This window comes from Phascolarctos cinereus, unplaced genomic scaffold (assembly GCF_003287225.1).
Source record: "Phascolarctos cinereus isolate Bilbo 61053 unplaced genomic scaffold, phaCin_HiC Scaffold_9;HRSCAF=440, whole genome shotgun sequence".
Lineage (NCBI taxonomy): Eukaryota > Metazoa > Chordata > Mammalia > Diprotodontia > Phascolarctidae > Phascolarctos > Phascolarctos cinereus.
The window spans coordinates 119,439,085-119,463,532 of record NW_027556402.1 but is presented as its reverse complement, the minus strand read 5'-3'; the positions used below and the strand labels follow the sequence as shown (position 1 = coordinate 119,463,532).

The 24,448-nt window shown below is 37.5% G+C and overlaps 1 protein-coding gene across 1 annotated transcript in view; it reads right to left on the bottom strand.

The window, feature by feature from the left end:
• The window catches only part of SLC7A11 (solute carrier family 7 member 11), a 112,421-nt gene that overhangs the window by 65,470 nt on the left and 22,503 nt on the right, over positions 1–24,448 (bottom strand). The window contains exons 5-7 of the mRNA XM_020967502.2: positions 18,177–18,302; positions 14,361–14,460; positions 8,252–8,296 (exon numbers count right to left, since the gene is read on the bottom strand). Of these exons, the coding sequence (XP_020823161.1) occupies positions 8,252–8,296; positions 14,361–14,460; positions 18,177–18,302 (271 nt within the window). The remainder of the gene's footprint in view (positions 1–8,251; positions 8,297–14,360; positions 14,461–18,176; positions 18,303–24,448) is intronic.

Below are 24,448 nucleotides of genomic sequence, written 5' to 3'. Positions count from 1 at the left end.
CTACCTTTTCCAATCCACCTTCCACACTACTACAAAACTGATATTATTAAGGTTCCAGTCCGACCACACAACTGCCTTACTCACTAACCTTCGGTGACTTCCTATTACCTATTTTCCTAGGATAAAATGCCAGCTCATTTATTCGGCATTTAAAATTCCTTACAGACTGGCTCTATCCTACATTTCTAGATTTACTTCCCCATTGCTTCCCCTCACACACTATATTCAGACCATCTGCCCTACTTTCTCTTTTCCACAGACATCATTCTAGCCCCTTCCTCAATGTCTTTGAACAAGCCGTCCACCATGTTTACGATGCACACTCTTCCCAAGTCTTCCTTGCGGCATCCCTAGCTTCCCTCAATGCACAGCCTACATGAGGCTTTTCCTGATCTCCTTAATTTCTTGTGCTCTTTTGTTATCCCCCAAATTATGATGTACTTCTTTGGTACCTATTCTATGTACATTTACCAACGTGTATGTTATGTTTCCCTAGTCTAGCTCCTTGAGGGTAGTGGTTCTTTCCTGTTTGTCTTTGCCGTGTCTGGCACAAAATTGAACTTGCTGTACAATATTAATTTTTATTATTCAATCAAATATTGCTATTTAAGATCTTTTTTATGTAATTGAACAAGATAGTATATGCTTAAAATAATGTATTGATATAATTTCTATCTCTTTTACTTGTTAAAACTAGACTGAAACCTCTATGAAGCCATGGATCCTGCATCTTCTATATGGGAAGTACCTCAAAAATTGCCCGGTATACAGTAGGCATGAAGCAAATGTTTGATGAATAGAATGTAAAAGTGAAGAGGTACCAGATAAGCCCCTCCTTCAATATTGCCTTGGCCAGTTTATTTCCCTGTCCCTCAAATCCCAGAGATTTCACATTTGAAAGCCTGCACTAACATCTCTAATCAATGCCCCTAAATATTCAATTCCAATGGAAGTTATTGAAGGTAATTCAAGGTTATCTGACGAAATGTCAAATCTTAATTTACTGCAAGTGCAAATGTCCCACTCTACCTAACCGTTAATAGTTTATCTAGTGCAAATCAGTTGGGATAGAATGATTTGTTAAATTGGTTTGGAGTCATCAGTATTCAACAATTTAACTGGAAAATACATGTTTCTACTTCTTTTCTGAGAAATATACTTGACACACAATCATCTATTCAAAGATTTAAGAAAGCCTCAGTACAAAGTAATTGATTCAACTAAAGAGATTTCATTAAGGTGAGCAATGTCTTAAAATGATACCTATTTTTAAAATTCCATATAATAGAACCTACTGGTGGTAAGGTTCTCCAAATGCTCCTAGTCATAAGTGACATTGTACTAATTGTGTCAACCCCTAGAACTTTAAAAGCAATCTTGCTGAATGTTAATTATTCTCATAAAAATTTTATAGATGACTCAATGATCCCACTACTGGGTATATACCCCAAGGAGGTCAAAGATAGGAATAAAAATCCAATATGTAACACAATATTCATAGCAGCACTGTGTGTGATAGGAAAGAAGAAAAAAAAATTGTATTGGTGAATGTTAGGGAAAATGTATATATATATATATATATATATATATATATATACATATATACACACACACACATATACACATATACATATACATATATATATATGATATGGTACATGAATAAATGGAATGTTATTGTGTAAAACATGGCAGAAATGAGGAATTTAGGGATTTATGGGAAGAGTTATATGAACTCATACAAGTGAAAAAAGCTAAAACAAAAAAAATATCTACCTACACAATGACAACAACAATGTCAACACTAAAAAAGAAAACCAAATGCCTTTGTGGTCACCTGGGGGCATAAAAGGTCTGTGAAAGAAAAAGAAAAAAAAAAGGTCTCCACATGGAGTCTGTGTCCTTCAGATTTTGTGGATATCAAAGATGACATAAATCTCAAGATGAGGTATTTCCATATGGAGATGAGAGGGGCCATATCTGCCAGACCTTAGTGCTACTGTATATCCTTTCTCTGTTAAAGCTAAGTATATTTCTTTTCATTAATTTTCAGTAACCTATTGACGGTTTCATTTCACTCCAACCTTCAGCCTGAACTAATAGATACAGACATCAGACCTGCCTCTAACAGTATGATTACCTCAAAAGGGCTACTGGAAGAAAAAGTCCTTTGTAAATCTGGAAGCACAGCACAAATGTGAAATTGTTTATTAGAAGCACTGAATTTAGAGTCAGAGAACCTGAGTTTGAATCCCAGCTCTATCACTTTCTATCTCTGTGACCTTGGGCAAATCATTTAACCTCTTGGTGTCTCGATTTCCTTATCTGCAAAATGAGGTGATTGCACTAGATGACCTTTAAGGTTCCTTCCAGATCTAAATCTATGCTGACATGAGATTTTGGAAAGGTTGTGCTAAAATTTTTATTTGCTGATGTTATTTGACCTTCTTTTAAACACCCTTAAATTCCCTTGGAATGATTAAAACCACCTGAGAAAGGTTGGTTGACACTGGGGTTTTTTGAGTTTTTGAGTTTTTTTAGTAATTGTGATAGCCCAGATCTTTGTCATCCTGCAATCTAATATTAGTTTTTGGTTTTGGTTTTTTCTCTAAAAGCCAATAAAGCTATCCCTAAGCCTTAATTGGCCCAGGGGATCAAAATTCAATCCACCAAGCTGTAGAAACATACTTTTCATGTGGCTCCCTAGTTCTCTAAAGGGACAAAGACGCTTGCCAATTCGAGGGAGTCAGGCCCCTTAAAATTTGTTGGCTGTCCCAAGGTACTACACACAACTCTGATTACCAAGTGCCTTTCCATATGGAATGAAAGACTACCATATCTACCAAGGATGAGTATCTTTTCTATGCTATGACTAAATGAATCTCTTTTTGTTGAATGTTGAATGACCTATGAGTGTCACATTTTGTTCCAATATTGGAACTAAGCTACTAGAGAACCAGCCTGAGTCAAGTACAGTTCACCACAATACCCAATTGTATTTATCACATGTAGGTTCCTGCTATCTTGGACAATGTACAATCTTAAAAGGATAGAAATCTATTTATTCATTCATTCATTCATTCATTTATTTATTTATCTATAGGCAATTGGGGTTAAGTATAGAAATCAATTTATAAGAAGTCCATATGCCTTTTGCATAATATACAAATTTTTTTAAATATTTATAAGGAAAGCTGAGTGCAATTCTACTACTCAAGGATTTCTGCATGGAAAAAAAGTTAACTTTTTAAGGTTTTGGGGTTTTTTTAGTGACCATAACTATAAAAACAATCATAAAAAGGTGGGAGGGAAAGAATAGGAATTATCATTAGCACTGGAAGTTTGAAAAATAATTTATGCCAATATAGGTTAAAAAAAATTCCATTATTTTGAAAAGCTTAAAGAACCCAAGAATTTATTAGGAGAAGAGAGTTTGGAAAACGGTATTGTTCAGATTATCCACTTTGCTATAGAAGTAATGACAGACTTGCTCCTTAGTTACCATTGTCCCAATGCCTCTCTAGTATTTGGTTATCCTGGGTCATGGGAAGTACTGTTCTGGGTGAAACAGGTACTCTAACCACAATGAGAAAAATGACCCATTAAATCTTACTTCATGGCCGCGTAGTAGCATGGCGTTATCCTGATTTTTCAAAGAATATTCAAAGAGAATAACATCTAACTAATCTACTCATCTAGACAGACTTCGCATCCATGATAGGTGATGAACTATTTCTTGTCTGAGGACTAGTCTTGCTAAGTTTAAACACTTTGGACTCAGAGGTGGTGAATTTTTCATCAAAACAATTCTCAAAATGCATCTGCTCTCTGTTGGTAGAAGGAATACAAACACAGACAAAATTATCAATCCTTGAAGTACTGAACTGAAGAAATAGAGTATTATAATGGAAAGAACACTGGTTATAGCCAGCAGACCTGGGCTAAAATTTTGGCCTTTCTATCTACTACCAGTGTTAGTTTGGGAGAATTATTTCACTTTTCTAGGACTCAGTTGATTCATCTATAAAATAATGGAGCAAGGGGCTGGGAAGATGATCTTTTTGATATGTTCCATCACAAAGTATCATTAACTGAATCTAGACCATTCTGTACACACCTACACTAGCAGAAGACAATAATAATAATTTTAATAATAATAATACATTTTCATAGCACTTTAAGATTAGCAAAACACTTTACATACATCATATCATTCAAACTAACTGTTCCTAGGACACAAGGACTTTCAAAGAATTAACTACTCCCTTATAGTCCTTTCACACTCCAAATCAGCACTTGGCACTTTCAAAATTTAGTTGTTTCTACAACCTTACAGCACGTTACAATGCTTCTTACCAAAGGCGGTAGGTGAATCTGTCTTTTCTACCATACCCTTAAATCATCTATCAGCCCACTCACACATTTACTTCATTCAAGGTAACACCATGCCACATATTTCAAATCTATATAGATCTAAATGGAAGTCAGTTCAGTCAATGTGGAATTGATAGCATTATCCAAGTCTTCTGGTTGAATTGTTCTCATGAATTGGATACATACAATAATTTGAACAATGAATATAATACATACAAGAATATACAATAAATACAAGAATGCATCTAAGGAGCCAGAGGTTTGTGTGTCTACAATCAAAAACTAACTGAGTGGTTGTACCTCAATCTTAAGCATACCACTGGAAAAAGACCAAAGATTTCTGGCTCTATTATTTAGTATAACTCTGGGTAAGCACCATAACTCAAAGCCTCTGTTTCTTCCTCTGTAAAATGTAGATAAGAATATTTATGCTACCTATTTCATCAGATTGGTTGTGGGGACCAAATCAGATTATGTGTAAAAGGTACTTTGTATCTGTAAAATGCTATATAATATCAGGTATTATTAATGGATCACTGGAGTGAGGGCAATACAGGAAAAAATGTTTCCATTTGTTTCCCCACATTATATATTGTATTTTTTAAGTCATGTCTTTGAAAAATTAATAATAATAATAATAATAATAATAACAACAACAACAACAATATAGCTACAAGATAAGATATATTGGTGTTTTGTACTTCTAATATTTTAAAAAATGATTAGTTGAAATAGTTTAAATGAATCATTTAAAAGCAATCCCTTAACTATGTTATCACTAAAACTAGTACACGAATGATAATCTAGGCCTCTAAGGAATGACCAGCTGACTGATCTACGTGAATTTCAAGTGGAGTGATGGGTTAAAAGGTTTGTTTTAAAATTTTAAAAAGTAGTTTGCCACTTCCCAGAGATACTGAAGAGGAAGGGAAGTTAGTGATATTGCCAAAAGATGAAGAGTTCTTCTCTATCCCATTCAAAGCAGCAGATCTATTAAACTATGAAGTAAGCCATGTCCTTTCATCAACTCTCTAGGCACTATGCCTTGGTCTTCAAAAATCAATTGATCTGAATGAAAGTTAGTTTAGACCATGTAAAATTTTTAGTATAAACCAAGTGCTACAGACTGAGTTGTTTGAAAACATTGGCAAACTGTCCTTTGCCAAATTTCTTTACTGTCTGATAATGCAACGTGCCAAAATTACATAATTTGCCTAATTTGGATGGAGAAACCATAGGCACTCAAGTTTTTGATTCAGCTTTTCACTGAATTTCAGATATGGATAAGACCTCAGGAGGCACCTAGTCCAACAAATATTTGAACAAGGATCTACTCAACAAAATGACCAAAAAGTGTTCACCCAACCTTTACTCAAAGACTTCTAGTGAAAGCAACCCTAATACTGCCCAAGGAAGTTTCTTTTCTTTTCCTTTTTTTTTGGGGGGGTGGGGTGGGGATAGCCTTAGCTGTTAGGAAGTTCTTTTTATTGAACCTAAATCTGGCTGTCTTCAATTTCCATTGAGCACCATAGTATAATAGAGAGAATACTGGACTTGGGAGATAGGGAAGGAATGTTATAAGAACTTTTACAAATGTCTCATTTGATCCTTATTACAACCCTGGAAGGTAAGGGCATTTTAGGGATGGATTTTAGTCCCATTTTAGATTTAAGGAAAACTGAGGTAGGCAGAGGCTTAGTGACTCGTGCAGAGTCACACAACTAATAAATCTCTGAGGCCATATTTGAACCCAAGTCTTCCTGATTCCAGGCGCAATGCTTTATCCACAATCCTCTTTCTTGTCACCTACCACCTGCTACCAGATTTGGTTCCGACCTTTGCTATTTACTGTGCGATCCCAGGTCTGTCACTTAATCTGAGTTTCAGCTGTCTCAATTGTAAAATGGAGGCGGAAGGGGTTAATAATACCTCGTTACTTACCTCACACGGTTATTTTAAGAAAGTGTTTAGCAAATCATAAAATCCTATCAGAAATGTGAGTTATTATTATCATCCCACTAATTGATTCTGATTCTGCTTTACAAAGCCAAGCAGACCGTCTAATCCTTTTTTCCAGTTGACAACCCTTCAGAAACCTAGACATAGCTTTCTTATGACCCCTAAGGCTTCTCATCTCTCAGCTAAACATGTCCTGTTTCTCCAACCGATCAGTGTGCAGCACAGTCCAAACTGAATATAGTATTCCAGATGCAGTCTGACAAGGTGACTATCATCTAATTATGATCTAGCTAACAATGTAAAATCTCAACAACGCTCTAAAAGATTCCCATTAGATGAAGCTTAAACTCAACATGTCCAAACAAATCCTTCCCTCTTTCAAACTTTCCTGTTGCTTTTGAAGGCCCAGCCCTCTTCCAGTCACCCAGGCTCCCGAAATTGTCATCATCCTCAGCACGTGGCTCCCACTCACTCCCCACATTCATTTGTTGCCGAGTCTTTTTGTCTCGAATTGCATAACATTTCTCACACATGTCACCTCCTTGCCTCTTCTCAACTCACACAGCTTCCATCCCGGTATGGGCCCTCATTACTTTACACCTACACTATTGTAATAGCCTTCTGATCCATCTCCCTGCCTCGGGTCCATCTCCACTTCATTTTATTCTCCAATCAGCTGGCCAAAAGCACAAGACCGACCATATCATTCCCCTACTCAGTCAACTCCAGGAGCTCCTTCCCTCTTACCTCCAGGACCAAATATAAAAACTTGTTTTTTTGGCTATTAAAGGCCTTTGCAATTTGGCTCCTTCCTACCTTGCCAATTTTCTTATACTTCATTCCTCTCCATATATTCTACAATCCAGTGACATTTACTTTTTCGGTGTTCCTAGCAGAAGATATCCCGTCTCTTTTCACTGGTTGTCTTCTATGCCTAGAATGTTCTTCCTCCTCATCAAAGCCTCCTGGTTTCTCTGACTTTCTTCAAGATTCAGCTCAAATCCCACTTTCTTCAAAAGGCCTTTAATGGTCACTTCCTGTCCTCTGCTAGTGTCTTCCCTCTGAAGTTACCTCCCATTTGTACTTAACTAGTTATTAATTTGATGACTATGCAGAATGCAGATCAAAGCATATTGTTTTCTCTCTTTTTTTTTGTTTTTGTTTTTCTTTCTCATGGTTTTTCCCTTTTGTTCTGATTCTTATTCCACAACATGACTAATGTGGAAATAGGTTGAATATGATTGTAAGTGTATACACCCACATACACACATACATACAACATATATACACACATACACACATACATACAACATATATACACACATACACACATATACATATGCATTATCTTTGTATACATAGAAAACCCCATTATGAAGTGGGAGAGGAGGGAGTTCTATGTTCTTATATACAAATTACTCATTATAATGACCCCAGTCCCTGAAAAAGATTTTCCATAAAGACTCTGAATAATTAAAACCACTATCTACAGGAACTCTACTTGCATACTAGGTTACTTTGGTGGTAGGGGAATCCACAAATAAACATGATATTGTACACACAGGAGCCATTGGTCAAATGTTTAGCTACATAAGATGGGCCTCTGTCCACTTGGATTTTCTACTTCTAGAACCAGTCAGGAAAGTAGAATACACAATGAAGTTACTTAATTCCAAAAATAACAAATCTCTTAGGCAGAATTCAAGTAGATCTCATTTATTTTGGGGAGTGGAAGGGTAGAGAGACAAACAGCACACAGAATTGTCTGTGCTCTAAGCTGGCATGCTAGCTCTAACAAATGTTTTAAAACAAAAGTAAATATATACACACATATATATATATATATATATATATATATATATATATATATATATATATATATACACGTATGTATGTGTATATATATATTGGTACTTACCGCTCAGGATTTTCTACTTCTTCGGTACCAAAGTTGAGATAAAACCTATCAGAGAAGAATTTAGTGAGTAGGAAAGAATAACAACTAATGATATTTATATAGCAATTTAAAGTCTACAAAGTAAATATAAATTCCTCTAGTAGAACTTAATCTCCTTGAGGGCAAGGACTATTTCATCTCTCTCTTTGTATTTGTCTCTGTATCCCAGCACCTCATACATCCCCTAGTGGAGGAAAGTTGCTTAATAAATGCTGGTGGAATGAAATGTATTTGAATTAGATTAAATTGAAGACAAAGCACTACCATTTAAGCCTCACTAAAAACAGAGCCATAGTTACTATGCATATAAAGACTTACTTCAAAAATGTATTTAAAGTCACCTTTTCTGTACATACTATTTTGCTCATTGCAATTCATTGTAACCAAGGGCTTGACAAGATGAAATAACCATTAACTGGGTGAATGAATGTGGCTACAAACTCTGTGTATCCGAGATGAAAATGTCTTGAATTTCTGCTTGGGAGGGTTCAATGTACTTAAAGCCTTCCATTAACCTAAGACAAAAATCATCAAACTTGTCGTACTCCATCTCAGTTAAATGTCGGGCTTGATTCTGCAACAAGCAAGCAGTATTCAAGACTCAAGGACTGAATATTTGGCAAGCTCTGCTTGGAGAAGTGACTTTGATGAAAGGACATTGAATTGGTGAGTCAAAAGTGACCATAAGAGTCAATTTAAAAAGTTAGTGCCCAAAGTGGTATTGGTTCGTTTTAATGACTAAAAAGCAGCCAGATAAGGAAAGCAAGGTGTGATGAATACTTCTATATAGGATATGTACTCTGAAGGATGTGATACAGTGGTTATAGTCCAGAGCAACTGGAAAAAGTAAGGGAAAGGGGAAGCAATATTTCTAGACTTCACATGCTTTAAAAGTAGCCAGTTCCTAATTTTACTTTTGTTTTTTTGAAAATGACTTTCTTGAGGAATATGAAGAACTCAGAAAAAAATGGGAAGACTGGCATGAACTACTATAAAACCATCTATGGATTCCAATGCTCTAATAAATATCTGGTCCCCCAATTCCCTGGCTCAGTTTTTTGGTTTGTTTGTTTTTTCAATAAACCATTCCTTAAGCTACTTTATCATCATCATCATCATCATCATCATCATCATCTTTCAACTGAAACTTCTAAATTCCAGCCCCATTTCTAAGCTATTCCAAAACTTGAGGGAAGAATGGATTATTCAAAGAGATCCATATCTTTGCTCAATCCTCTAATTTATCATCCAGTTCCTTATTTCACAGAACTTTACTTTCTGATGTCACCAAGGACTTCCTCACAGAGTCATGGGCTAGTCTGCCTCAATTCTGACAGTGCAGTATTATATCTCATGTATCAACAAGTTAGGGGAATCCAGATGGACACAGAGAAACATTGGGCCGAAACTAAGCCAAAATCTGAAAAGGATTTACACTTGAGTTCAAAGTTCAAGTCTTACACTTGAGTTCAAAAGATCAACTTTACAAGTACAAGATAGGATTGGCTTGACCAGATATATTTGCTTGAAAAATATGTGGAGGTTTTGGTGGACAGCAAGCTCAATGAACCAATTGTGGATTATTGTAGCCAAGAAAACTACTGGAGTCTCAGGCTTTGTTGACAGTCAAGGTGTCTAGGATTAGGAAGGCTGATTAAGAATCAAAGGATCATAGATGTAGAACTGGAATGGGCCTTGGTTTTAGAGGCAATTCCACTCAAATGTTCTTATGGGCTATTTGTAACTGACCTGTGGTAGAATCTTCTGAGCTCACGTTGGTCTGCACAGCCATAATCAGACACCCTGTACACTGACCCCATCAACATGATGTCATTTTGGTCCTCTTTGAGTATGGAAGGACAACAATCAACCATCCTTTTATAGAACAGGTTACTGAGGGCCAGGGAGGTTGAGACTAGCCAAGTCACGCAGGTAGTAACTGGCAGTAAGGGACACTTATTCCTAAAGCCCAAGGGAAAATATTCACAGTTCTATCTAGAAAGTGTCTTCCAAGAGCCTTCACTAGAAATTAGTACCTCTGCACCTAGAAGAAAAGGGGAAAAAGACTAGTAGGCAAATTCTTTAAAAGGCTGAGAATTCTAATAATGACACCAATCTAAGACTTTGGAGTCTCAGAGCTTAGCATAATATCCAACCCAGGCAAGATCAGAGTGGGGCTGATTCTTAGAGGCAGCTAGGTGGCCCAATGGAAAGAGTGCTAGAATGAGGAAGACCTGAGTTTAAATACTGCCTGATATTTACTAGCTCTGTGAACCTGGGTGAATATCTTAACTTCTCTGTACCTCAGCTGCCTCAGCTGCAAAAAGGGATTAGACTTAATGTCCTCTAGGTTGTGACATTTAAGTGAAATAATGTAGATAAACTCTTTGCAAACCTTTAAGTTCTCTAGTAATATCTGCAATTGCTGTGCTTGTTACTACTTTGCCAAAATATTCATCAATCCACACAGTTTGAGCTATATCTTCAACATTCAGGTAGAGACTACCATTTTGAACATTTCCATTCTTGTATAATATACCCTCACTTTCCACGGATCTGAAGTTAACTATGATCTGGATTCAAATCCCAACTCTTGCTCCTAAATTATTTATATGAATTTGGTAAAGACTCTGGGTCTCAGTTTTGTCATCTATAAAATAGGGGATTGGATGAGATAGCTTTCCTTCCAGTTCTAAACCTACAGAACTATGACTGCACATATACCTTATCCCAGAAGCAAAAAGAAAAAAAAAATGAAGGATTTCTGTTTAACCAGCATAGAAGTCAAACATTCAGACACTCTTGATGAATTGCACAAGAATGTAAAGCCTGAAAGTTAGAGAAGTGAGACAGGATTTCTTAGAACATTGCAGGTGACATGAGAATGTGTCAAGAAAGGAGACTGCTTCAAGGTTAATGCACATACTTGAATAGCAATGAAAAAAACGCCCTCAGAATATACAAGCAAACATTTCACACTGATGCCCTGGGAGCTTGACAGTATTCTTCCAACATATTGTAGTACTTCTGTTAGGAGACCTTCCCAATGCAAACCCAGATTAAGCAAGGAAAGCTTTCTTTCAGTGCCTTTTGCCTAGGGACGATTAAAAATTTTAGCAACTAGCTATGAATTCCAAAAGGCATTCCTAGAGTCACTGGAGTCAGTTATTAAAGTGAGAAGGAAACTTAAGGATTCTCCTACTCTAGCCCCTGCATTTTGCAAAGGGGGAAACTGAGACCCAGAGAAAGGAAGTAACTAACCCAGCGTCTTACAATGAGCCGTCACCACTACTATTCCTATCATTAACCCTGATGTAGAAAAGAGCTGGGTTTCAAAACCAGATCTCCTGACCACAAGGTTCATGGTTTCTTTGTTTTTCCCCCATGCCTAATTTCAGCTGGAGTGGCCTCTGTTCTGCCCTCCTCTCAGTCTTCAGCCCCCACCCCACACACAACGTGCACATCACCCCTCTCCGCCACCACAAAGTCTCCCCATTCCAAATACTCCACATCAGTGAGTGACTGTGCACTGTATTTCTTTATTTTATTCCTAGAAGATATGATTTTTGTATTTCCATGAGATCTGCGTTACACTTTTCATTTATTTGTCCAGTCAGCTCCTGAGAGGACAGTGTGGTACCCCCTCAGGAAAGAGTGGAAAGAGGCACTAGATTTGGAGTCAGGGGACAAGACTCGCTTCTGCTACTACTACCTATATGACCTTGGATAAGTCACAATGTCTCTTGGACTCAGTTTCTGCATTGATACAATGAAGGGATTAGCCTGGATGCACTTTAGGTCCTTTCCAACTATCTATGATCCTACCTATGAAAAGTGCTCTACAAATTTTGACACATAAATGCCAGTTATTATTACTACCTACACACCTGTTATATCTCCCTCCACCACCAGTAGAATGCAAGTTTCTTGGGGGCAAAGACTCTTTCGTCTTTTTCTTATATTCTCAGTGCCTAGTACCATGCCTTGTCCATTTTAGGAACTAATTGTTTGTTGAATTGAAGTTACCTGAATCTTATTCAAATGGATGTAACCAATGACCATAAGAAAATACATATGTACACATATATACACATATCTGAATTTGGAACACATTATGCATATGTTTCTCAGGACATATAGCTTGCAGATAATTTTTGGATAATCATACATACATAACTCTTAGAGTTGTATAACAATTGAAAGAATAGTGAGTACTCTGTCACTAGAAGTGTTCAAGCAAACACTGGTGATTGTTGATTGGCGGGAGGTGAAATTGTCTCACCTCCAAGGTCCTATTAAAACAAACAAACCAAAAAAAAATCTCAATGTCAATTATTAAAATTAATTTGGACACATCAAATGCCAGTGGAGACAGTCAGCTCAATAGGAGGTCTGGGGCAAGGGGAAACCAAACTCAGTGTAAAATTTTTTGCCATGGTCAAAGTCCATCCAGCTCACTTGGGAGTTGACCATAATGGCTTTTATGTTTACAGTCTTTTATGTAATCTGTTGGTCTCACCTGGTATACTCCTAGAAATACACACGATCATTTTTCCTATTTAGTCCTACTGCAGTAAAATTGATGGGGGTGGGGGTGAGAGAAGAAAGGGATTTTATCTGTGATACTCGTTATTCAGCTCTGCTAATAAATAAATAAATACAAAGTCCCATGTCATTAGCCACATTGTTGTCCTCGTGGAAAGTGCTTAAAAGGCAACATTTCTGTGATAAATAAAGTCTCTAATTGGTTTTTCTACATACTTCTATTTCCAGATATTTAAGAAATTTAAGAAACTTGTTCAGGTACTTTGAAATAGAATTGGTCTGTCCTATACAACTGAGCTTACTATCTCCGTTTCCAGTCCCTGTCTTTGAATGTCATCTTACCTCTTGGGAGTCTCTGACTGACTTCTTAATCTGAAATATTTCCCTTTCTCATGGGAACATGAAGAGAACTAATCAGTATAAATGACTCTTGAGAAGCTGAGATAAAAGATATTTTTGACAAGCAAGGTATTTATATCTATTAAGAATAGTCGCAAGGCAGCATACTAGACCAAGTCAGGAAAGTCTGAGATCAAACCCTACCTCTGATACTTACTACCTGCATCACCCCAAACAACTACTGGGAACCTGTCTGAGCTTCAGAGAGCTTGGTAAGACTCTATGTGATCTGCATTGGTGACAGAAGTTCTCCCACCAACAAAATCAGAGGTTGTCGGTGTTGCTGGAGGAACTGTTTGCTCCTCTCTGCCGCATTTTGTCTCAACATTTAAAGACAGGTCTCTAATGCACAGTAAGGTGTTTCCATTATTTCTGGCTGTTGCTGCTGTTGCTGCTGTTGCTCCTTTTCTCCAAGTCTTCATACCATTGTTCCCATAGACCCTATCCCTAAAGGGTTCACCTTCCCATCTTCTGCTGTTGAATTCTTTTCTAACTCAAATGCCACCTTCTTCAAGAAATCTCTTCCTAAAGTTAGGTCTTCCTTACTCAAACCTACTATAGTACTTTGTTCTAATTTTCTAATACACTTAGCATGTAATATTGTGTATTATACTTCTCCTAGAAAATAAGCTTTTTAAAGACAGTAATGATGACTTCTTTAAAAGTTTTATTCTCCCCCCACCACTTGCACAGTGCTCTGCAAAGAATGGGTACTTCATAAAGGTTTGCACTTGATCTAATCCATTCCTAGTCTTGGAAAAAATGTCATTTACTCAAAATTAAACCACATCACTGTTTAATCTCAGGTATATCATTTGGGTAAGAGGGTGGAGAGGGGTTACAGTCTGAAGGAAGTAAAATCCCTGGCTCCCACTCTGCACTACTTCATTCCAAATAAAGAATAAAATAGAGGAACAACTAGGCATCACAGTAGATAGAGAAAAGATAGGGCCCTGAAGTCAGGAGGACCTGAGTTCAAATCCAGCCTCAGACACTTACTAGCTATGTGACACTGGGTAAGTCACTTAATCCCAACTTCCTTCAAAAAAATAGAATAATAAAATAAAATCTTTAGGAACAAATACACACACTGGATACAACCTACAAAACAGAGAAATCAACTTACCAGCCCGCATATGCATACATTCCATAATAAAAAGCCAATGGTAATCTTATAATACTGGCATCATTTCCTGAAAAGGCATCTCTAAAGTGCTGGGTTTGACCTAGAAAATCAAATGAAAATAGATAATTGTATGGACTATTAAATAACAACCAAAAACAACTTTTTGGAGAGATAGTTTGGCATAATGGGTAAACAGAAGGCCAGTCTTGGAGCAGTCAGGAAGTTCTGCCCTCAAGTCTTGACCTTAGGTGTATGAGCCATGAACAAGTTGACTTAACCTCCCAAGGTTAACTGTCAAGGACTGCAAATTATAGTTAGACTATAGAATGATAGAATATAGAATAAGTTACAGTTTGAACATAGAGTTGGATTCTTAGAGTTAGAGGGAGTTTCCAAACAACACCTGTGTTCTCCAAACAAATAAAAATCACAGGCCCAGAACAACACTAACACTGAAAATATTACTCAATGAAGTGAGCAAAATCAGGAGAACATTGTACTCAGTAACAGCAACACTGTGTGATGACCAACTTTGATAGACTTAGTTCTTCTCAGCAAGGCAATGAGCTAAGACAATTCTAAAAGACTCATGATGGAAAATACTATCCACATCCAGAGAAAGAACTATGCAGACTGAATGCAGATCAAAGCATATTGTTTTCTCTCTTTTTTTTTAATTTTTGTTTTTCTTTCTCTTGGTTTTTCCCTTTTGTTCTGATTCTTCTTTCACAACATGACTGATGTAGAAATAGGTTGAATATGATTGTATGTGTATAGCCTATTCAGATTGCTGTCTTGGGGATGGGGGAGAGGTGGGAAGGAGGGAGAAAAACATGGAATTCAAAATCTTATAAAAGTAATGTTGAAAACTATCTTTATATGTAATTGGAAAAAATAAAATACTATCAAGTGGGGGAAAAAAAGAAAATATTGCTCAATTATGAGTCAAGCATAAACACTTCATGTTTCTTAAGAACATTTTTTTTAAAAAGTAGTATTTCTAAGAAGTAGTTGTCAAGGCACCTGGGTTTAAGCATTTCACCCTACTTGAGTATATTGAATGATACGACAGTGCAGTAAAAGGAGCTTTGAAGGTAAATCCTAAGACTTGGGTATGAGTTTTACCTCTACCGGTTTCACATTGTAAAGTACTTCATTTAATCTCTCTGGGCCTCATTTTCCTCATCTGTAAAATTAAGAAGTCTATAATGGATGAACTCTGGAATCCCTTCCATCTCTGTGTCTGTGCTCCTATGATACCTGTTGACACAATAAATTAACCTGGCAAAAACATACCCCAACCTCACCACCCATGCTAGGACAAGATAGCCAAACTGGAACTGACCACGAGGTTTCATAAACACACAAGACCCAGAAACACTTCTGAGTACAGCCAGAACCAGATTAAAATGTAACTGGGAAATATTTAACAAATAAATAAAATACAATGGAACATAATGTAAACATGTAGCTTTCTAAGTCAATGAGTCCTACAGGGATCCTTAGGTATGGTTTTTGTTTAGTGGCCTATTTCCATTTCAATTCAACACCACTGATCTAATACAACGACCTCATTTTGTAGTTGAAGGAACTGCAGAATTCAATGACTTGTCCAAGGTAATACAGGTAACAAAAGTGAGAGGCAGGATTTGAACCTAGGTCCTATGACACTTGGTGATCTCAGATGAATGGAGAAAAGCTAGTAGCAGATAGCCAATATTTTCCCCCCAATGGCAAAATTCTTGCACATATTATATTATTAAGTTTGAAAGTGAAAAAGTATCACTATGTTACTTTCTCTCCCCACCCCTGGAAATTATTTTTTAAACATATTATAGATTTATTTTTATATGTGTGCCACCTCCCTCTGTTCCCTTTCCCTTCTGTCTTCTCTCTCAGTGTAGAATTTAAGTTCCTTGAAGTGAGGGACTGTTGAATGGCGATAATAAGAGCATCTAGCTCCTAGCGTAGTTGTTAGGATCAGATGAGATCGTGCTCATAAAAGTGCTTAGCACAGTTCCTGGCATATAGTGAGCACTAAATAAATGTTAGCCATAATCGTTATCATCACTAACTTGTGTTTATTTTGAATCCCCAGTGTCTTCCATGTGGTAGAAATTTAATAAAGGTTTGTTGAATGAATTTTGTAATTGAACGAAGTTAACCAAGACACCCACCTCTGAGTGTGGTATATAAATCTATAAAATTCCTTGAGGGCATTTTAAGCACTTCTGTCCAGCTCTGGTCTACCTTTCCGGGCTTATTCCTTATTGTTCCTTTGCATATACTCAACATTCTGGCCAAACTTATTACTCACACAGAATTCTTCACCCATGTCTGCGCATCAGCACAGTTTGTCCCTCATTTTTGGACTCCTGCTCTTTCTCCACCCAATAGAATCTCTAGCTTCCTTCAAATCTTTGCTTAATGGGGGCAGCTAGGTGGTGCAGTGGATAGAGCACCGGCCCTGAAGTCAAGAAGACCTGAGTTCAAATCTGGACTCAAACCAAACACTTGACACTTCCTTAGCTGTGTGACCCTGGGCAAGTCACTTAACCCCAATTGCCTAAAAAAACAAAAAAAAAACAAACAAATCTCTGCTCAGTGGATAATTCCTCTATGACGCCTTTTCTGATCCCTCAAGCTACTAGTGGCTCTCTCTATATGACCTCTCAAAAAACAAAAACAAAACCAAAAAAACTTGGCCTTATATTCATTTAGGTATAAATATTTATCTTTACATATTTATTTTTACTTGTGTCTACATGCATGTTGTTTCCTAGGTACAATATAAATTCCTTGAAGGCAAGAACTGTTTGATTGCTGTCTTTGCACTGCCTCCAGACATGGCCTCCCCAGTGCCTAGTATAGTCTGTGAAACATAGTAGAGATTTAACAAATACTTGTTGAATTGAATTGTATTAATTAGGATCTTATGTGAGCAGGATCCTATAGGGCAGGCCCTTGCATTGAGTAAAACTAAACAGGAAAGGGCTCAGACCATGCTTCACCTGACCATCTAGGCATCTTGCCATGAAATAGCGTTTATCCAATTCAGACAACTTGTCCTACCACCACGTGTGTGTCCCACAATACATTCCCCACCCCCTTTTCACTTCTTGCAGACCTAGAAGTGGCAAACAAATTAGTGCTACCATTCCTACTGTAAAAGTTTCAATAGAAAATAGGAGGGGACAAAGTAGTTACTGGTTGGCTGGGAATTGCTAAACAAAGTGCTATACATGAATATAATGGGATATTTTTACATCAGAAAAATGACAGTTATGCCTAATTCAGAGAAACGTGGGGAAAATGTGAACCAATGAAGAGCAAATTTAGCAGAACCAGGAAGATGATATATATAATGCCAACAAAAGAAATGCAAAGAAAGAAGAGAAAACAAAATGGTCTGTTTTTAAAAGGAGGCCTTTTAAAATAAATAAATAAAATGAAATGACTATATATATATAAAAAGAGGGGGCCCAGATGAACTCATCTCAAAGGATCCTTGTAGGTCTAAAATTCTATAATGCCTTAGAAAAGTTTCATTCAAAACATTTTCTACTGGGACAATCTGGGATGGCTTCATTTTCTATGCAGGGTCCACGCTTCATCCTCTTGTTACAGAATACAGTTGTAAATACCATTTCACTCCCCCCACAAAGTAGTAACACCTCACATCAATTAGATGATGGTATAGAGCTTAAGTTTCACAAGCAGATGCTAATCAAGAGATTCTGCTAGTGCTAGCTCAAATTTGGTGGGAGAAGACAAAACAAATAAGTCATCAAAAAGCATTTACTTTCCAGTGCCTACCTTTAATTAGTTGCATAACTCCAAGGACTATAATTATTAGAATGGCTATAAGCTTGCAAAGGGTTAAAAACATCTGCATCCTGGAAGTCCAGCTGATACTCATGCTATTCAGCACCATGATTGTGGCTGCAAGAAAAGAGGATGAAAAGTTACTGAAGGTAATTGGGGTTTTTTTATTTGTTTTTTTTAATGTTTTTATTAATTTATTTTTAGTTTTCAACAATCACTTCCATATGCTTTCGAGTTTTAAATTTTTCTCCCCCTGCCTTCCCTCCTCCCTCCCGAAGACAGCATGCAATCTTATATAGGCTCTACATATACATTCCTATTAAACATATTTTCACTTTAGTCATGTTGTAAGGAAGAATTAGAACCAGTAGGAGGAACCACAAGAAAGAAGAAACAAAACAAAACAGAAGGAAAAAAAGAGCAAATAGTATGCTTTGATCTGCATTCAAACTCCATAGTTCTTTCTCTGGATATGGATAGCATTTTCCATCATGAAACTTTTGGAAGATGTCTTAGATCCTTGCATTGCTGAGAAGTGCTAAATCTATCAATATTAGTCATCACACAACTCGGCTGTTATTGTGTACAACAATCACCTGGTTCTGCTCACTTCGCTTAGCATCAGTCCATACAAGTCTTTCCAGATTTTTCTGAAGTCTGCCTGTTCATAGTATGGAATACAATAGTATTCCATTACATTCATATACCACAACTTGTTCAGCCATTCCCGAATTGATGGGCATTCCCTCAATTTTCAATTCTTTGCCACCACAGAAAGAGCAACTATAAATATTTTTGTACATGTGGGTCCTTTTCCCATTTTTATGATCTCTTTGGGATACAGCCCTAGATGTGCTATTGCTGGGTCAAAGGCTATGCACATTTTTATAGCCCTTTGGGCATAGTTCCAAATTGCTCTCCAAAATGGTCGGATCATTTCACAACTCAAACAACAATGCATTAGTGTTCCGATTTTCCCACATCTTCTCCAGCACTTATCATTTTCCTATTTTGTCATGTTGGCCAATCTGATAAGTGTGATGTGGTACTTCAGAGTTGTCTTGATTTGCATTTCTCCAATCAATATTGATTTAGAGCATTTTTTTTATGACTATAGATGGCTTTAATTTCCTGAAGGTAATTTGTTATGAGAATGGAAACAGCTTCTGTGTGTGTGTGTGTGTGTGTGTGTGTAAAGAATGTTTTCAAAACATTCATTCAGTTACATGAAAGACCCACTTTCTTGATGCACTAAGCCCTCATCAACAAATAGAGAATTTTATAATTGAGCATTTCAAAAGTCTTTGAAATTAAACTCTTAGCTCCTGCCTTGAACATCAAAATGTCTTTGACTTAGAAGACTCCAAGTTCCATTAGGCTTCAGCATTTACTACCTATGTGACTTGGGGCAAATCTCTTAATCTTCCTTGCCTCAATTTCCTTCCTGATAAAATGGAAATAAACATATTTATATAACATTTATATTTACATAACTCACAGGATGGTGTGAAGCAATATGTAAATGATTATTATCGTTATTAGTTTTTCCTACTGCCCTGGCTAAACTGAAAATGAGTGTTTGGGAAAGAGAAGGGAGACTATGTACAGTAGAATAATAGGTTTAGAGGGGAAATGAGAACTGACCTTGGGCAATCTGAATTCAATTCAAGCATTCTGGACATATACTGGCTATGATCTTCCTAAAGTTCCTCTGAATGTGTGGTTGGCATTCAAAGCCTTTCACAAACATCCCCTCCTCCTACCTTTTCAATCTTTTTACATTATACTCTCTCCCATATCCTCTGAGTTTCAGTGCTCAAACAAGACATTCCACCTGCCACTCCAGACATTTCCACTGGCTGTCCTCATGCCTGCAATTCATTCCCTCTTCATCTCCTGGCTTTCCTGGTTTCCAGGTTTCAACTAAAATCTTACCTTCTGCAAAAAGCCTTTCTTGATCCCTCTTGATACCAGTCCCTATCCTCTGTTGATTATTTCTAATTTACCCCCTATATGCCCTCATAATGTATGTACCACATATATATTGTTTGTAGACTATTGTTTTCATGCTGTCTCCACCATTAGACTGTAAGCTTGATTGCCAAGGACTGTTTTCCTGGTACTTGTCACAGTGCCTGACACATAGTTGGCCAGGCCTTGGCCTCCTGGTCACTTAATAAATTCTTACTGACTGACTGACTATATGATCATAGGTCCCAAGTAACTTCCTAAAACCAGTTGCAGATATGAAAACATGGAAGAGGTTTTTATACCAGGAGCTCCCCCACACTGAGGACATGAACCTTAGATTTAAAGCTGAAAGGGCTTTGCCAACTGGTCCATCTGTCTCCTTTTACAGAGAGAGGTTAATTAACTTGCCAATGCCACAAAAGTAGTCATTGGCAGAGCTGAAACCAGTAGCCTGGGCCAAGAGGGGGGCTGGGAGGGAGAAAGAGGGAGAGAAATTTGTGCTGGGAAAGAACCTTAAAGGTAACTTATCCAATTCCCTCATTTTATAGATGAAGAAAGGCGTCCCAGTAATCCAAGTATTTGTCAATCTCCATGTAGCACCAAATGACCCATCTCCTTAGACCATATTTTTGCTTTGCTCTCTAGGCCCTGGAACACCAAAGCCTGTCTTTCCTCTTCCCTCCCAGGGCTAAGCTACTGTATATTGATGATGGGAATGATCTGGCAAACATGTGTTTGCAGGAGTCATCCCACTAACCCTGTGTGGACTTAAACCTTATTGGGGCCACCTTGGTAAAGGAAATGAACATCCACAGGATTCTAATTGGTCCCCCCATGAGCTTTGACCTACCACCCTGTCTAAGAAAGAAGGTAAACTGCCTCAAAGATGACTGCCTACTATAAACAGTAAAGAAAAAAATAATTTCCACTCTCACTCTATCTTCTTTTTTGGAGCTCAGGCTATTTTTCCTTGCATGTCCCATGAGCTATAGTGTCTCTTCCTTAGATTTCCCATGAGCTGTAGTGTTATTATGGCTTCTGCTCACAAACAGCAACAAGTCCATAGACCAGCCTATGTAGCTCTAAGACTGAATCTCAAAGCCCTAAAAACCTCTTTTACCTGATGTTCCTTCTCCTAAGCATAAATAAACCAAACCAAAATCATCGATTGAACTTTTGGAACCTATGGACCACCTCAGGAGTCTGGGAACTATAAGATTCATTCGATGGCCCTGACCAACAGAAGTTTTCTATAACCATTTGAATACTTCTCAGAGTGAAACATTTCAAAGAGTTGTCAGATGTGATAAATGTGATTTTTTAAATGGTTATTCTTTTATAATGGAGAAAATAGAGTGTGACATTTTGAACTGGATGTCCCAGAGATATCTAAAACTTAAGATCAAAATCAAAATTGTTCATCTTTTCCCTTGAACTTTCTCTTCTTCCCAATGTCGGTGTTTCTAAAGTACTACCATTCTGCCAATGTCCTGCCAGTTTGTAACACTGGCATTATTCTCAACCCCTTATTCTTCCTCACCCCACATATCTAATACGTTGCCAAATCTTCCCATTTCTCCCTCCATCATCTCTCCCATTTGACCCCTTCTTGCCATTAACACAGCTACCATCTGAGTCCAGGATCTCATCACCTCTTGCCTAATTATTGCAAGACTCCTAATTGGTCAACATGCCTCAAGTCTCTCATCACTCTAGTATATCCTACATACTGCTGACAAAGTAATTTTCCTAAAGGATTGATCTAATCATGTGATTCTTCCACTTGACCAACTCCAGTTACACCCTATTACCTATAGGATAAAACAAATTCCTCTTCAGCTTTTAAAGCCCCACACAATCTAGTTCCAGCCTTTTTTTTAAGCCTCAGTGGGCATCATGCCTCCTCCTGCACTCTGTGATCCAGCCAAACTGACCTTCTCTGGGTTGCTCACATGACCCTCCCTCTCTGCCTTCAAAAAAGCAACTTAGGCATCATCTTCAGCATGAAGCTTTTCCTGATCTCCTCTTCTCAAATGCTAGCTCCCAATTCCCTCCCAATTCAAACCAGCTTGTACTTAACTACTTGTACTTATCTGCCAGTTTGCTTTTCCATGCTTAGGTGGATGCTGAGCCATAATCCATCATCATTCTTCTGGGAAGGGAGAACCTCATTCTAGTGAGAATTAAGCCTGGTTCCCAGAGTAAAACTGGCAGACCTTGGCCAAGGTTGGTCAGGTTCCTCCATTGGTAGTGGTGCCCTACACTAAACAGCAGAATGCCTGTTTAGGAACATAGGTACTATGTGGCCTTCTCATCTGTAGTTACTAAAATGTATCAAGCCATCCCAAGTTCTCTTCCTGAAAGTGGATTCTCTTCCCCCAGCCCAACTGGAACTGGAATCACAGTGGGGAATTATATATAGTACCACTTATTCGATGTATGCACTTTGGAATAAGTGCTGGGCAGTCTTCATTTTTCTTAATGATTTTTTTTCTCCCCTAACTAAACAACCACCCAAAATGTTTGTTGGCCCTTTGCTGAAGGTGGAATACTTTTTTTGTAAGGAATAGGGTGCACAGAGTGCACAGGGTGCAAGAAGACTGCAGTTTGAATCCTACCTCAGACACTTGATCCAGGACCAAATCACCTACTTCTCAACCCCAATTTTCTCATCTGTAAAGGGGACATAACATTAGCCCCTTCCTCACAATAATCTTGTGAGGAACAAAAGAGATAAGATATATAAAGTACTTAGCAAACCTTAAAGCACTATACAAATTACTACTATTTCAGATAAACTTATGAACTTAAAATGAGGTTCAGATCTTGACTTGGGGTATGTGATAATCAAATGAGATGACGTACATAAAGCACTCTGTTTGCATTAAAGTGATGCAAATATGTCCATTTTCGTTTGGTTCTTATATTTGGGTTAACTACAATAAAGGCTTATCCCTCAGAGCTTCCACAGGTACAAGAAGTTTATTCGGAGGCTGCTGTTTACTTGGGGAGACTTTATGACATTACCATTTATTTTTATGAGAGGACTATTGGGTAGAAGATGAACTCTGGGAAGAAGAAAAGCAATATGGCAGCCTTGTTTGTTTTTTTTTTCAGAAAATCTAAGTCATGACTTTCAGAAGTGAGAGAAAAAAAAAAAGACTTGGGTCTTCCTAAATAGAAGGCAAGTATATATTGCTCACTGGAAGAGAAAAAAAAAGTTATTTCTGGATGTTTGGGATTGGCTTTAGTTTTTTGGTTGGTTTGGGGTTTTTTGGTTGTTTTTTAAGCTTTCTAGTAAAAAATAATATGAAGGATCCCACAATTTTATAAATTGGTCCTCTTTTCTTCCTTCCTGGGAAATGAATATGGAAGGATTCTCAAGGTAAAAGCTGGCTCATTTCAAGATTATTCAAAATACAGGTTTCTCTAGACTTTCTCTTTCTCTCTGGGTAATAGCCACACAAAACTTCAGTTTAAATATGCCCTTCTGGAATTTGTGGCTCACAACTTAACAGGTAAGGCAGGTAGCACACAGGTCCAATGGAGTATCTCCAGAGGATTTAGCTCCTACTTGTCTTTGTAGTCAGATTGAGTCCCAGGAATGATTCAGCCATAGATGCTGAATTAGAGCAACAGAGATTTATCTGAGTCACAGAAACCATGTCTTCCTGCCTTTTTCTCTAGCTGCACACATAGTGAAAGTCGATTTAGACATGGATCTGATTTAATGGGTCTAAACTAAGGTCATGGATGATGTAGGAGTTCACAGTAGTCTTTCTTTGTTATAATAAGAGCTGGTTTTATTTAGGATAGCTACTATGTTTTGACTGTGGGCAGTTTTAGAGGCAACTACCTTTGCTGAAAAATCAGGCTGAATCAGCTTTGATTTACTTATATACTATTAAGTTGCTTTCTTACTTAAAATAAGAAAAACTGAAACATAAAATAACTCATATGGGAAAATGATGAGGAGAAATATACAAAATACAAGTCATTTCTGAGGATGCTGTTGAATTCAGTGGCTATCCATGAGTAGGATTTGGATGGGGAAAAAGAAAAATGTTCTTTCAAGGGCAACTAAATGGCACAGTGGACAGAGCATCAACCCTGGATTCACAAAGACTTGAGTTCAGATCTGGTCTCAACACTCATGACACTTCTTAGCTGTATGACCCTGGGCAAGTCACTTCACCCCATTGCCTCGCCAAAAAAAAAAAAAAGATCTTTCTATGTTGCGCCCAAGTCTGTCTTCTAGTTTATAAGTGTCACATGTCTGTTTAAAACTTTGC